This window comes from Globicephala melas, chromosome 7 (assembly GCF_963455315.2).
Source record: "Globicephala melas chromosome 7, mGloMel1.2, whole genome shotgun sequence".
Lineage (NCBI taxonomy): Eukaryota > Metazoa > Chordata > Mammalia > Artiodactyla > Delphinidae > Globicephala > Globicephala melas.
Window position 1 is genome coordinate 111850740 of NC_083320.1, and position 16209 is coordinate 111866948.

The 16209-nt window shown below is 49.9% G+C and overlaps 1 protein-coding gene across 1 annotated transcript; it reads left to right on the forward strand.

Moving 5' to 3' along the window:
• The first annotated feature begins 4797 nt into the window (after positions 1 to 4797).
• On the forward strand, positions 4798 to 12988 carry LOC115843896 (serine protease 40-like). The gene is made up of 5 exons (XM_030840411.2): positions 4798 to 5026; positions 5800 to 5962; positions 7825 to 8099; positions 9698 to 9864; positions 12638 to 12988. The coding sequence occupies exons 1-5, from the start codon at positions 4798 to 4800 to the stop codon at positions 12953 to 12955; spliced, it is 1152 nt and encodes a 383-aa protein (XP_030696271.2). The 3' UTR covers positions 12956 to 12988.
• Positions 12989 to 16209: the final 3221 nt, after the last annotated feature.

The following is a 16209-nucleotide window of genomic DNA, read 5'->3' on the forward strand; positions in this document are numbered from 1 at the left end:
ATTTATTCAGGGTTGTAAGGATGGTTCAATATCCCCGTTTATCAATGTGATATACCACATTAACAAAAGGAAGGGTAAAAATCACATGATCACCTCAATAGGCATAGTAAAAGCACTTGACAAAATTCAACACTCATCCATGAAAAAACTCCAACAAAATTGGTATAGAGGGAACATATGTCAATATAATAAAGGCCGTTTATGACAAACCCAGAGCTAACATTATACTTAATAGTTAAAAACTGAAAACTTTTGCTCTAAAATCAGGAACAGGACAAGAAAGCCCACTTTCACCATTTCTATTTTACATAGTATTGGAAGTCCTAGCCACAATAATCAGACAAGAAAAAGAAATATAAAAGGCATCCAAATTGGAAGGGAAGAAATAAAACTGTCACTATTTGCAGATGACATGATACTATGTATAGAAAACCTTAAAGTCTCCACCAAAAAAGTATTAGAACTAGTGAATGAATTCAGTAAAGCTACAAGATACTAGATAAATATACAAAAACCGATTGCTTTTCTATAAACTACTAATGAAGTATCAGAAAGAGAAAGCAAGAAATAAATCCCATTTACCATCACATTATAAAGAATAAAATACCTAGGAATAAACTTAACCATGGAGGTGAAAGACCTATACTTTGAAAACTGTAAGACAATGATGAAGAAAACTGAAGGTGATACAAATAAATAGGTAGATATCTCGTGCTTAGGATTGGAAGAATTAATATTGTTAAAATGTCCATACTACCCAAAGCAATCTACAGACTTAATTCAATCCCTATCAAATTACCCAAAACATTTTTCACAGAACTAGAACAAATTATCCTAAAATATGTATGAATTTTACTCTGAATAACCAAAGTAATCTTGAGAAAAACAAACAGACAAACGAACAAGCAAAAACCTGGAAGTATCACTCTCCTGGACTTCGGAGTATAATTCAAAGCTACAGTAATCAAAACAGTATGGTACTGGCACAAAAACAGACACATAGATAAATGGAATAGAATAAAGAGCCCAGAAGTAAACCCACGCACCTATGTCAATTAATCTACAACAAAGGAGACAAGGATATATGATGGAGAAAAGACAGTCTCTTCAATAAGTGGTGCTGGGAAAACTGGACAGCTCCATGTAAAAGAATGAAATTTGAACACTTTCTTACACCATATATACAAATAAACTCAAAATGGGTTAAAGATCTAAGTGTAAAATGACACCATAAAACTCCTAGAAGAAAACATACACTCTTTGACATGTCTTAGTAATATATTTTTGGATCTGTCTCCTCAGGCGAGGGAAACAAAAGTTAGAATAAACAAGTGGGACCTAATTAAACTTAAAAGCTTCTGCACAACTATGGAAACACTCAAAAAAAAAAAAAAAAGACAACCTACAGAATGAGAGAAGATATTTGCAAATGATATGTCTGATAAGGGGTTAATATCCAAAATATATAAACAGCTCATACAACTCAATAGCAAAAACCAAACAATGGCCAAAAGGCACATGAAAAGAGGTTCAACATCACTAATTATTAGAGAAATGCAAATCAAAACTAAAATGACATATCAGCTCACACATGTCAGAATGGCTACCATGAAAAAGGCTACAAGTAGCAAATACTTGGGGGGATGTGGAGAAAAGGGAACTTTAGTTCACTGTTGGTGGGGATGTAAATTGGTACATCCACAATGGAAAACAGTATGGAGGTTCCTAAAATAATTAAAAATAGAACTACCATATGGTCTTAGCAATTCCACTCATAGGTATATATCTGAAGAAAATGAAAATACTAATTTGAAAAGACACATGCACCCCAATGTAAGTACCCCCAATACAGCAGTACTTACACTAGCCAAAATAGGGAAGCAATCTAAGTGTACATTGACAGATGAATGAATAAAGAAGATGTGGTATATAATATATGCACAATGGAATATTACTTAGCCACATGTAAAACAATATGATTGACCTGGAGGGTATTATGCTTTTGAAGTTATTATGCTTTTGAAGTAAGTCAAAGATAAATATTACATGTTTTCAGTTATATGTGGAATCTAAAAAAATGAAACTAATGAATATAACAAAACAGAAACTGTCATAGATACAGATAACAAACTAGTGGTTACCACTGAGGAGAGGGCTTGGGGGTGGGGCAAGGTAGGGGAAATGGCTTAAGGAGTGCAAACTACTAGGTATAAAATAAATAAAATGCAGAGATGTATTGTAGGACACAGGAAATATAACCAATATTTTATAACTTTAAATGGAGTATAATTATAAAAATATCAAATCACTATGCTTTACACCTGAAACTAATATAACATTGTAAATCAACTATACTGAAAGTTTTAGAAAAGGTAGGGGTGCTGTCCTGTCACAGCACTTTGCAAGCCTGTAGAGACAGGTTACTGTTACTGTGTGGGGCAGTGGTTACTGTCATGGATTCTAATGCCTGCTAGCTGGGCCCAGTCCTGGCACTGACTCTGCCTGCAGGTCACTTTGCCTCTCAGTGATGTTGGTTCCTCGTTTGTGAAGGGGTTATGCACAGTCTATCCCTCCAGGTGGCTGTGAAGCCTCAGGGTGCTTGCTCCTTTCCAGGTGCCCGTAGCCTTCCCGGCACCCCGCCACTTCTCATAGCACTCTCCTCCTCTCCAAACCTACCCAGCTCAAGGTGGCAGCAGCCTGGTTACAGCCACAGGTTGAACACAATCTATCTTCTGCACTTCCCTGGAAACAGATTGGGGTTGGGGCAGGAAGGGTAATGATTGGAGTTCTGATTGACCAGGAACAGAACACAGAAGGGCAAGCCAGCAGCAGACCTGGGCTTGAGTGCTGGCCCTGCATTCCATGTATAAGGCTTGGTTATCCTTGGATTCAGTTTCCTCACCTGCAAACTGGGTATGCTGATAGTTGTGAAGATCACACCATCAGATGCAGCCTAGATGGTGAGCAAATCCCCTGGACCCCAGCTTCGCCAAAATCCCTTTCATCTCCCAGCGTTCCCTGAAAAGAGTTTTCTCGCAACCCCAGTGGGAGGTTGACTTTGTCCTCAGACCCACCTGCCTGGTGTGTCCTGCATCCTGCCCCTTGTCACCCTTAGCATCTGCAATGTCTCTACTTCCCCACACTTGGTGCCACCTTTGAGCTCAGTCATCATGCATCCCTGCCTTCCTCCCTATTCTGTTCACTTCCTCCAACTTCTCTTCAAATTTTCCAATCTTTTCCTCTATGTCTCTAGACGTATTTGAGACAGTCATATTACCTTTTTCCCAGCTTTTTATTGTGGTGATATATACATAACATCTCAACAGGAGGCCAAGTTAGAAAAGGAATTATCTCAACAGTCTGTGGATGTGGCTTTGCCTAATGGAGTGAAACCTAGTGAAATCCACAACAAGGTTCTTGAGAAGTTTATGTCAGTAGAAACACTGCTGTCTTGTACTGAAAGGGACAGAGAAAGTACAAAATGAAAGTTGGACCCTCAGATTTCTACTAGCAGGAAGTAACCTGATAGAACTCTTCCAGTGCAAACATGTGCTACTTTCTGTAAAAAGGGACATGATAAGTGTCCACAATTATTATTTTCTTCATAATTTTTACAGTAAGTCTCTATTATTTCAAGTGAATTTATAATAAAATTTTTAAGCTTTAAAGAACTTGGTGGCCCCAAGACAAGTAGATCTCTGCACCTGCTCCCCAGATTCTTTTTTTTTTTTTTTTTTTGCAGTACGCGGGCCTCTCACTGTTGTGGCCTCTCCCGTTTCGGAGCACAGCCTCCAGATGCGGAGGCTCAGCGGCCATGGCTCACGGGACCAGCCGTTCCGCAGCATGTAGGATCTTCCCGGACCGGGGCACGAACCCGTGTCCCCTGCATCGCGGACTCTCAACCACTGCACCACCAGGGAAGCCCCAACTCCCTAGATTCTTAATGTTTACATAGAGGTCTTAACTGGGTTCAGTCATGTAAACTGTCCAGATGGTCTCACCAACACCTTCCTCTCTCAGGGCTGCATCCTTGGAGCAGCACCCACGGTGGGCAAAACCTACATTCCAAGGGCGGGGGAGGGGTGAGGAGCCTCCAATTGCCCAGGTCCGGCTCCAGGGTCAACCTGCAATTACCTCCTCTTGATGACCTCCTCCAACAGATGAGACTTCGAATTTTAAGTTTAACGGGATGAGACTCCTGGGGACCTTGACGCATAGTGAATGATTTAGCATTTGAGAAGGACATGAGCCATTAGAGGTCAATGGCTGGACGCCCTAATGACCCATACTCTTGTATAATTCCCTCCTGTTGAGTGTGGGAAAGACCTGTGAGTATCCACCCCATGATTATGTCATGTTGTACAGTACAACATGTGAGTCTGAGAAAGGGATGTTACCCTTAGTGGCACTGACCTGATCACATGGGGAGTGGGGGCAGAGGAACAGATGAGTGCAAAGTGCACTGGATCTTGAAAGCAAGTTGGACACATTTGGTGACACTTATACAAGCACCTGACCTCTGAGCATTGGTATTTATTCCTTGGCATAGTGCCATAGCTGCCCTGATGTCTCCCCGCAAACTGGGGTCCCTGGACGCAGGGATCCTATGTGCCCTATGCTTCCCACATCAGCCTGGGGGCTCCCAGCGATTACTGCCTTCTACGGACCATGGCTGCGAGAGCTCCGGACACACGTGGCACGCTGCTTCTCCAATGGCACGCGCGTGTGTGTGCGCGAGCGGCAGGTGGTCAGGTCCAGGTCAGGGGTGTGGCCCACAAAAGGAGGCGGTTTCCCGGCATGCCCCAGGGCCCGCGCGAGCCGCTGTCCGCTCAGTCAGGTCGCAGATGCAGGACTGGCTACATGGAGATCAAGGGGGGCTCAGGTCCAGGCTGGCGGGGAGCCTGCACCCTGGCTGTCATCCTGCTGTACCTACACTCACTCCTGCTGCACACTGAGGTGGCTGGGACCACCACAGCCGGACCGTCACAGCCAGCCACAGCTGGACCACCACTGCGCGCTGAAGAGGGTGAGTGGGCAGGCGGGCAAGAGGGTCAAGGTCGCTTTCCCCTCATATGTCCCTCCCCTCCCCATACTGCCCCCCCACCCCGACGGTAGACAGGTAGGACCTCTACCTGCCCAGCGGGTTCAGGAGTCCCTGGGTCCCTGGGGGTCATGGGAGGTGGGGGAAGGGAGGGCCATCTTCCCCGCCGGCTCTTCCCGCTAGATCTCAAGCGTCCTCAGTCCAAGGACTGGAGTCCTGACCAGGCCGGTACCTGTCGGGCCCCGCACCCTCTTCATTTGGGGAATGAGGAAGTACTGCTTTCAGAGGGGAATTGTCAGAGTATGTTCCATTTGGCCTCAGTCTCTCTAGAATATTGGGCTGGAGGAGAAGGACGTAGCCACTTCATCTCAGTGGCATCACTCTGGAAGGCCTCAGTTTCTGGGACTTCAAACAGCGGTGTGCTAGTCACGTGAACTAGGTCTGGGAAAGTGTCTGGAGCAACACCACCTCCCAGCCCGGACCTCTGCTCCCGGCTGGTGTGCTGAGACCCTCTGCAGCTGCCTCCCTTCCCGCCCCTCCAGAGCCGCAGGCTGCTTCCTTAGCGCTGCCATCAACAGCGAAGCCAGGTGGCCCTTTGTCATGTGGGCCATGTCATTTCACCCGGGGCCGTGGATTTCCCAGCTGTGAAGTGGGAGGATGGGCTGTGGTGGCGCTGGGCCCTACGGATGCTGACATTTAGAGGCACCGAGGTTGACATCCATAACACTGATGCCTGATGGCTTGGACTGTCTCCACAGTGTGCGGGCGGCCTGCCGTAACTGGGAGGATCTTTGGTGGCCGGGACGCACCTGAGAAGCGGTGGCCATGGCAGGTCAGCCTGCTCTATAATGGTCAACACATCTGTGGAGCCGCCCTCATCAGTGCCTACTGGGTGGCCTCAGCTGCCCACTGTTTCCAACTGTACGTCTTCCCCACAGCCCGCTGCTGGGTGGGATGCGGAGGGAGCACAAACGGGCAGAACAGAAGGGGGTGAAGGTTGTCCCAGCCTTTTTTTTCCCAGGCTTTGTTCAGGCTTTGCTGCCACCAGGTGTCTCTGTGTGTACTGTTGCCCCTGCCTTTGACTCAGCAGTTCCCTCTCCCTGGAAGGCCATCCTTGCTCCCCACTGGACTCCAGTCTCCTGACTGTCGGGTCACATATCCCAGGACAGGGGCTATCTGCCTCATCTCTCCCTCCAGGGATGCCTCCTCACACTTTGGTAAGCTGTGTGTACTTTACTTTTAAATAGCTAAATGGAAATTAACTCTAACTGTGATGATCAATAAATACTGGAAAATAGACTTTAGTTCCATTGAAAGTGCTTCCAGTCTACTCTTTATCTTCCCTAAACTTAAGGAATTAAATCTTGTTCCCACTCAAGGTGGGCTCTGGTTTCTACATCTTGCCCAGCTCTAGAGGGTCCACAAGATCTCAGCTTTACCTTCCTCTTGTGCAAATGGCGGTGGGTGTGTAGTGTCTCTGGCCACATGCTTCAGGCTTTGTGTTGGAACCATAGTCCCAGGGCCCCCACTTCCCAGGGCTGGGGGCATCCATCAGGCCCTGGTGTGGACAAGCATTTTGCCCCCTTCAAGCCAGGCTATCCACAGGCCATCTCCAGCACAACTGCTGGAGGCTTCCCTGGGTCCTGACCACTTGCACAGTCTGACATGTTTCTCTCTGGAGGCATCCTGGGACCCAGCTCTTCTTGTCACTTCTGTTGAAGCATGTGCCAAAGAGGAGCTGTGGTCACCACCGTCCCAACAGGCCAGAGCGAGGCATAAAGCAGATGGCCTCTGTCCGGGGAGATGGGACACGGCAGTCAAGAGAGTGGGCTGCCCCTCAGGTGCATCCTGGGCTTGCTCTGTGCCCAGAGTGGGTGGGGAGAGTGTCACCCTCCAAGTCAGGAGGATAGAGCTGCTGGCATCAGCTGGATTTGAGATCCCACTTGGGTTCTATTCATTCATTCAGTACCCACAGGTGCCAGGCCCCATGTGAGGCCCACTGTGAGGGACATGGAAATGCAGGACCCACCTTGAAGTTTCTTATCCTACCAGGAAAGTGAGACACAAGCCCAAATACTGTGATGCAGGATGGGAGGCCACAATGTGCAAGAGGGTAGACCCTAAGCCATTATTAGAGGAAGCGCTATGGGTCCCACTGGAGGAGGGGCTTGGAGCTGGAGGGGTCTTGTGGGAGGAGTCTGGGTAGGGAGACAGCCCAAGCAGGACATGTGGGTGGAAAGTTGCTCATGTTCCAGTAGCAAGGAGAAGTTTAGTTCCATGCACTCCTCCATTTGCTCCACAAAGGCTTGTTGAGTGCCTGTCAACAGGGGAGGACCAGCTTTTAGAGAAATCAGCGTGTGAAGACTGGACAGGAGGGGGATGCATCATTCTGGGCTGGGAAGTGGTGTCTTTGAGAATCACCCCAGGCCCTGAGAACTTCCAAGGGTTCTGGTCAGAGCTGGAAATGAGCCAAGTCTCTGCTCATCTAAACTGAAAGGGTACAGTTTGATGTACCCCCAACGTTTCTTTCCAGCATGAAGATGCTCTGCTCCTTTGATTCTGGTGCGTGCTGGGAAAGCCATCAGAAACTTTCTAAGGACAAATGTGCTGAGGCTATGGACAGCAATCAAGCCTCCCTCAGTATTAGGAAGGGAGGAGAGAGAATGGTTTTGAATAATGGTGGGGTCTCACCAGGAGGAGGGGGTGGGAGGGAGGCAGCCAGGGCGAGGATGCTGGCCCAGCACCCAGAGGACATGGGTGATAACGCAGCTTTCCCACAACAGGTCCCATGATCCATCTGCCTACAGAATCCTGCTAGGGTACCATCGGCTAAGAACTCCTACCTCACACAGTGGACAGGCATCGGTGTACCGAGTCATCGTCAACACGGACTTTAACAAGCACTACTACATGGGGAGTGACATCACCCTGTTGCAGCTGTATCGGCCCGTGGTCTTTTCCGAGTACATCCGCCCCGTCTGCCTCCCGGGACCTAACACACAGTTGCCCCCTCATACCTCCTGTTGGATAACTGGCTGGGGGATGGTCACCGAGGAACGTAAGTGGGGGCAGGGCAGGTGAGGAGAGCAAGGGCTGAGGAAGAAGGGGGAGAGCAGTGACCATTGTGGAGCCCTTCCAGACCTGAGAGCATGTCTGCTATCAGTTCAAGTTTCCTTCGGTCCATGGTTCAAAACAGTCTGAGTATCTCTAACTTTTGGAATCAGGCACCTGAGCCCTTTGACTCAGCCATTCAGGATTCCACCCTGACTCCCAGGCCCTGTTTGGGCCAGGCCCCTTCAGGACACCTCCTGAGCTTCCACTGCTGTAGAAGGTACTTGGGGCAGCAGTAAGGAAATGAAGGTAGGCCTGCTCTCTGGCCTGAGAGGTGAAGATGGGGCATTTATGGCTTAAGAACATTTACATCTGTGAACCTCATTTCCCTCATCCCTTAACTCAAGTGAAACTTGCCCTTTCTGCCAGCTTGCTGGGCTTGAATACATTTAGACCGAGAGAGGAGAAATGTTGGGCAAAGATTTTTGCTCTAGGGTGAATGCTTTTGATTTAGAAAAATAATAACATTGAGTAAAAAAAAAAAGGAGAATGTCAATTTGGCATGATGTGTAGGTCCTGATTTGGCAGAGTATCTCAGTGGAGGCCTTTGGGGCAGGACTTTCTTTGCTATGCGAGCCAGCATCCCTGCTCCTGGCCACAGATGTCAGTCACAACGCCTTGTCATGAGAACAGCCAACTCTCCAACATTTCCAAAGACACTCTCCTGGGATGGACTGTCACTTGTTAAGAACCACTGGCAGAGCAAGGAGGATTCTCCAAGACAGGTTGGAGGGTAGGAGTTGGGGCATGAAGGGAAGTCACAGGCTGAAGCAGCCACCAGGACAGGGAGCATATGACAGCAAAGGGAGTCTCAGCCGGCAGCTGTCCTTCCCCCTCCGTATCCTCCCCTGACCACAGTTGCTGAGCCTGGGCCAGCCCAGCGACATGTGAGGCACACACAGCAAGCACTGCATAGGAGCGAGCTGTCACCGTAACACGGTGCTGCCGTGGGAAGATGCCTCCGATCTGTGAGCGAGATCTAGAAATAGAACCCACGTGGGCAGTGCCCCAGACCAGGTGCTGCTCAGAGGCAAGGCCATGCCTTGTTTGTCACGCCACCTAACCCTACTGGGCATTGTTAGCGACATCACTGCCATACTTTGGCCAAGCCAGGACTGCCAGCGTTCACCCACCGTGCCTCCGCTTCTGTCTCCACATAGCAGCCAGATTCGTTGTTTTTTAAATATAACCCTTCAGTGGTTTCCCAGTGTGCTCAGAATGAAATCCGAGCTCCACATCCTGGTGAGGATGCCCTGCTTGCTCTGGACCCTGCTGTGATGTTGCCTCATCTTTTTCATCTGCCACCCCCACCCCACTGCAGCCACGATGACCTCCTTCCTCGTCCTCTCCACCATGGGCCCCTCACCTTTGCTCTCTCGTCTGCCCTGGATGTCTTTCCGCCTCACCTTTGCACATCTCTGACGGCTTCCCCAGTCCTGGCAGCTAGAACTGATGGCATCTCTATTAGCAGGAAGGTTAGGGAGGGAGCTGGTTTCTCTCCCAGGGTACACCCCACATTTGAACCTCTCTCCCCCCAACACACAGGGTTCCTGTCTGCTCCCTACACGCTGCAGGAGGGAGAGGTTGGTGTCATGGACAATCAGGTTTGTGCATCGTATTTCCAGGGGCCAGATCCCAACAACAATACCTATTCTATACACGATGACATGCTGTGTGCCGGGGACCTCAACACAGGAAAGTCCATCTGCCGAGTAAGTGACGTGGGCTGCCTCTCCTCTCCTGCGGCATCTGTCACCTCTCCTCTGTGTCTTCTCTGAACCCTGCCCCAGCCCCTGACTTCCTCTTCCTGGGCCCACCCCATCCTGAAGCATCAGAGCTGAAGCACAGAAGCCCCCAAAGGGTGCTGGTCTATCCCATCCAGTTTCTTTATAACTTTTAGGAGCTTTGTTGAAGGACAGCATACATAGAAAAAGGCATACTTTACAAGTGTATTGTTGGATGTGTTTTTTTAGACCTTGACACATTCATGTAACAGGCATCCGAACGGTCTTATACCTCCTTCCTGTCACCGCAGAGTAACCTTAACCTGGCTGCTAAGGCCCTGTGGGTTCATGTCAGGACTTACATAAATGGAATCTCACACGACACACCCTCAGCTGGTCCCCTTCAGTCAGGTCTGTGAGGTCTGTCCATCTTGTGTGGAGTTTTGGTTGTGTGTCATATTGTTGTACAGCATTACCTGGTTATTGTTGTGTGAATATACTGTAATTTTCCTTTTCCATTCTAGTGTTGGTGGCATTTGGGTAGTTCCTGCTTGAGACCATTGCAGATGCCATTGCTGTGAACATCCTTGTGCATGTGTTTTAGTGTACGTGGGTTCACAGCTTGTTTGGGTATAACCCTGGGACTAGAATTACTGTACCATAAAACGTGCACATGCTCATCTCTCCTAGATACCGGAGAGCAGCCTTCCAACCTGCTCGGACCCATTTGCACTCCCACCAGCAATGGCTTCTCCGCGTGGCTGCCAGGACTTCACACTGTCCACCATTTTCATTTTAACCATTGCATGCATTTTTCGTTTGCATTTGAATAATGAAGGCAAGCACATTTTCATATGGGCATTGTCTTTTCTGTTGTGTCTATCCACGGTGTTTTTGCCCTTATTTCAAATTGAATTGTGGGCTGTGAGTCCAATACTGCGTGTGTGCACTGTCAATGCCTTCTCCCACTCTGTGCAGTGCTTCTATTTTACGGTGGGGAAACCGAGGCCTAGAAAGGGAAGTGGACAGCCCAAGGAAAGAAAGCGTGATCATGGTCAACCTTGGGGGAACAATGTCCTCCTCTGGAGTTGTGGCCCCACAAGCTTCCTCACACAGCCTCCTCTCCCTCTCCTGCACCTTCTTTCTAGCACTTTCTGTCTCCTAGAAACATGCTGCCATCTGAAAACATACCACATGACCCTTCTCACCTCTGCCCACTGCCCTAACTCTCTGCCTGCCTTCCCAACAGGGCTGGCCCCAGGGTGTCTGCACTTGCCCTCTCTTGCTTCCTCACTTCTCTTTCTTGCCTAAGCTCACTCCATCAGACTTCTGCCCCTGCCATTCCTCCAGACCGCTCTTATCAAGATAACCAAAGGCCTCGGTCTCACCAGGGCTGCTGGTGGGCACCCTCCCAACCCCACTCAGCAGTGCACCCTCCAGCATCTTTCATCAGACTCGGAGGGTGGTCCCTCCTGTGTTTCCTGCTCTCTTCCGCCTTCTCCTGACACCAGCACACCAAGGACCACCCCTCGGCACTCATCCTGCTTTTCTTGTCTTGCTCCGTTCTTTCCTTAGATGGAGAGGAAGGGCCATACATGGCAAACCCTGTGCCTTACCGTTTCTTGCCTGTCTTTGTTACCCTTGCTGCCACAATCGTGTCCTGACAGGTCTCCCTGCAGCATTTCATGTCCTCCCACTGGCTGTGTTCCACCCAGCCCCAGAACCACCCTGCCATCCTTTTAGAATTCGATTCAGGTCACATCACTTCCCTGCTGAGTGTCCTTAAGTGCTCCCTTCAACCCCAGCCCCTGGCTGATGAGAGCTGGGTGCTGGCCTTGCTAGTCCCTGGCCTCAGCCATGCCAAGCATGTTGACCACCTCTGCCTGCATCTTCCAGAGTCAGGCCTTGCTCATCCCTTCCCTTCTTTTTGTCAGAGAAGCCTTCTGAAGGCCCTCCTCTGGGCATCTCTGTTCCACATCTGGAGTCTGCAGATGTGTGGGATGCATTGTCTGTGTTGTGTTGCATGTCACCTCATCATCTCCCACACGCAGAGCGTGCTCAGGCATGCTCATTCAACAGGAGGCTGGAGGGGTGCTGTGTTTCCTTGGTCCCCACCTTTTGCCCTGTGGGATGGAAGCGTTATGCCCCATGGTGGGAGGTGCCTTCCTGCCTTGGCATCCCACACTCAAAGTTCCTCACATTCTTCTGGGAGCCCCTTGGGATTCCCTGCAATTCCAGCCACCCCACCAGCCTGGACACGGGCGTCACTTCTTTTCCTCTGAGCACATCCAACAGCTTGGTATTTTCTAAAGACGCTTAATCAAGAAATCGAGGAAAAACTAGAGTCCTTAATAGTCAAAAACGAAGTCCCAGGTAGGATGCAGTACTAGGCAGAGGATTTAGCTAGAGGTCTCCAAGCCTGCCATGGCCGTTCTGGAGGACACCGGGGGGCGCCTTCTCCCACATGGGGCTGGAAGGGCAGAGGCCTGGCATCCAGATCCTGGGGTCCCCCTGTGTATTCTTGTAGATGTGAAATGGGCTCCAAGTCCCCACCCTTGAGACTTTGATCCAGGAGGTCTGCAGTGGGACCCTGTGTCTGGACCTTTCAAAGTGCCCGGGTGATTCTGATGAGAATAACTCACTCATATCCCCACCTTGCCACAAGAGCTCCTCAAGTCCACTCTGGTGTCTTCACACTGTCTGAGCAATGCATGTTCTTCTCCATCTTGGTCCCCATGACTCATGCCCTCTCTTTCCTCAGGGAGATTCTGGGGGTCCCCTCGTCTGCCAGCTGAATAATACCTGGTTTCTGATTGGGCTGTCCAGCTGGAGTATGCCCTGCCAGGAGCCCATAAGACCCAGCGTCTTCACCAAGGTCTCCTACTTCACCCAATGGATCTCCGAGAAGCAGGCTGCCTCACCCAACCCTGATCCTTCCTCCATTCCTCCTGAGAGCAAAGCTTCTGTGCCCAACTTTTCTTCTCTGGGCTGTGTCCACAAGCCCAGGAGCTTCCTAACCCTGGTGACTTCACAGAACTTCCTCCTGCTGCTGAGTTTCCTCTGGACACAGTGGCTGTGACAGATGCATGGGGCCCTCCTGGCCCTCTCCCTGGAAGCCTGTCTGCATTAGTGCCAACGTGTTCTACTTGAATATGTTCAGCTCTGAGCCCTCCTGTCCATCTGAAGTCTGCTCCAGGCCTGATAAAATAAAAATAATGGAAGAAACTTCCTGCTCCTGTTTCTGACTCATCAGAGCCATCTCGCATCCCTACCCCAACTGTGCTTTGAGCTCCTCCCTGGATGGGGGTGGGGAAGGACAGGGACACTGAGAAGCTGGCTGGCCATCTGGAGCTGAACCCTCCTCAGTGAGTCTCCCAGAAGAGCTGGCATGGCTCAGGGCCAAAGCATCACTTCATGGAGGAAGTGGCATGCCCTAGGGCGTGCAGGGCAGTGGTGGCCAACATAATCGTCATCCTAGTGATGGATGATTTGCCCTGAGCTGAGGATGGAGAAGGCTCTTCCAGGCCCACAGGCCACTGAGGCTCTGCTGGAAAGGCTTGATGTGAAGTAGAGAGCAAAGGGCCCTGGCCAGGAGGCTCATGTCAGCCATCCTCAGAGCTCTGTTCCAGGGCTCAGCTCCAAGCCTGTTCCCCGTGTACCCACAGCCCTGTCTTCTGCCAGTCTCCAGGGCACCCTCCCCTGCACCCCTGTGGGCTTGCCACATCCTGCAGTGGTTGAGGTTGGGCTGGCCTAGGACTTGCTGGCCCAGCACTGAGCCCATAAGCCGTGTCCTGAGCTGCCCCTGGCAAACATGTCTGGGTCACAGAATCTTAACTAGTTAGCAGATCTCTCAGAAGAGTCCTGCAACCACAGTCCCCAGTCTGGACCCCTGATGGACAGGGAGCAGCCCTGAGTCATTGCAGGTCCAGTCCACTGTGTCCAAAGTGCCATCAGGTGTTCTGTGAAAATTCCTTCCAAACCTGTTGTCACCCAGATAGCCCTGTCACCTCGCCAGCAAGTGAGAACAGGTGAAGTCACATGCACGTGGTCACCAGAACCTTGCTTCCACTCACGCAGAGATTTCCCTCCCAGTTCAGTAGTGCCTGGAAGTGAGAAAGCCCTCCCTTGGCAGTGGGCTCAGTTATGGGCTCCCCAGCAGGGCTGCTGGCCCTGGGACGCGAGCAAGCGCTTGGTCAGTACAAATCTGCAGCCTCAGCCACCCGTGGTCCCTGGAACTGTCACTTTCCTTCAACGCACAGTGGCCTCATGCTGGCTGTGCTGGATTTCTCTCATATGGTGACTTCTGCTCCGTCCATCAACAGCATGTTTCTACGTGGAGCATGGGGGGATGTGACTGCTTGCTTCTCCGTGAAGCTCCCTGGGCCCCCAACTCAGTGGATACAGATACATTTCCCAGACACTCTGGAGACCTGACAAGTCACAGCTCCAACCCCAGCCCACTTCCCTATTACCTGGAATCAGCTTCAGTGCTCAGTCTCATTATCCAGGTTCGGTTTCTTTTTACAGATCTGGACACAGGCCTAGCCTGGGTAAGTAACCTGTTTGAGGTCCGTGAGTAGTCACTAGTGGAACAGGAATTCCAGCTCGGACGTCTTGAGAGTGCTCTGAAACCTCTGTTCTCCTCTCTAGTGCAGGCCCCTCACAGACTCTTCAGGCCCTGTCTGAATTCCTCCTTCAGGACTGACTTGTCCCAAATGTGGCCCAGAATTCCCTCTGGTCAGTGGCGATGAAAGATCCCAGATAACAAGATGGAGGGCAGAGTGCAGAGCAGATCTGCAGGGCCAATGGGTCTGGGGCTGGGGGACAGGCCGGGAGTGGCCCCTGCAGGGGGTTTCACCAGACCTGCCATCGGGAGCTTCCCACCTCAGAATCAACCCTGGATGAGCTTGGGAGGTGACAAGAAAAAATGTAGATTTCAGAAACCCAAATCAGTGAGAAAACCTGGAGACACTGGAGTGGTCTGTAGCTGGGGGAAGAAGGGAAGGTAGTGAGAGAATGGGCTTGAAGAGCCCCTTTACATGTTCTGCTCTTGCCCCACCCCACCCCACATCCTCATGATAAATGCCGCCTCTCCTTCTCTGGTGCCAGTGTGTTTCAGGGTGGCCGTGTCAACCGGTGTGTAGGTCCCACCAGCCACCTTCGAGCACTTGTCCTCCATCCCCCTACTTCTACGCAGCCCCGAGGGCAGGGGGATTGTTCCTAGGGAGACTTGATCCTTCTACTGTGATTTCTTCTAAGGCTTTAAAGTTGAAGCCCCGACTACAGGAGCTGCCTGGTGGGGTCAGTATGGAGGAAAGATTAACAGTGGCCCTTTGGTGCCTGGGGCCTTCTGCTCTGGGGACACTCTCCCTTCTCCTTGAACTCATCAGGACCTTACCCTTCTCTGGTGCACTGTACCAAACAGAGCGACAGAGTATCTGCTAACCATGATGAACACGAGCACACATGCCCACATAACTACACACTGAGTGTGACTGTCACAGGAGAAATACAACAGACTGCATGTTATAGATGACAGTAAGTCCCCTACATATGAAACTTCAAGTTGCAAACTTTCAAAGATGCAAACATGCGTTCACATGTCCAATCATGTAAGTTAGTTCACGTATCTGGCGTTATGTTGTCACTTGCGTGCATCTTCTACAAGTGGTTGTACTTTTGTGCACTTTACTTTACCAGAGAAAGAACGAAGAGAGACAAGAGGAAGAAGAAGCAACTGAAGAACCGAATAGATTCACAACGCAGGAAATGGCAAGGGGATTTTCTTTATTTGAGGAAGCACTGTTACTTTTTGTGGCACAGGACCGGAACATAGAATGGTACACAAAGGTTGCAGCAGCCGTTCAGAATGCAATCCAGTGGTACCGTGTCATCTGTGATGAGAAAAAAAAAAAAAAAAGCTACTACCCAGACATCACTGGATCGTTTTTTTAAGAGGGTAGTTAGAATTGAATCCAGCAAGGAACCAGAACCTGTGCCATCCGCGTCAGGCGTGAGTGACATTGCAGCCTGCCCTCCATCTCCTATTGCTGACCGTCCTTCAGCTCTACCATCTCCCACCTCCTCTCCCTCCTCCAATCAGTAACTCTTCCTGCCTGTTCACTTGATTCCAGCCCCTGTATGCCAGCAGTTGTACTGTACTACCACACTTTCCAAGGTACTGTACTGTAAGATTAAAAATGTTCTCTTTATTATTACTTTGTGTTTGTTTCTTACATATTATTTGTGTGAAAAGTATTATAAACCTATTACAGTACAGTACTATAGAGCCGATTGTGTTAGTTGGGTACCTAGGCTAACTTCGTCGGACTA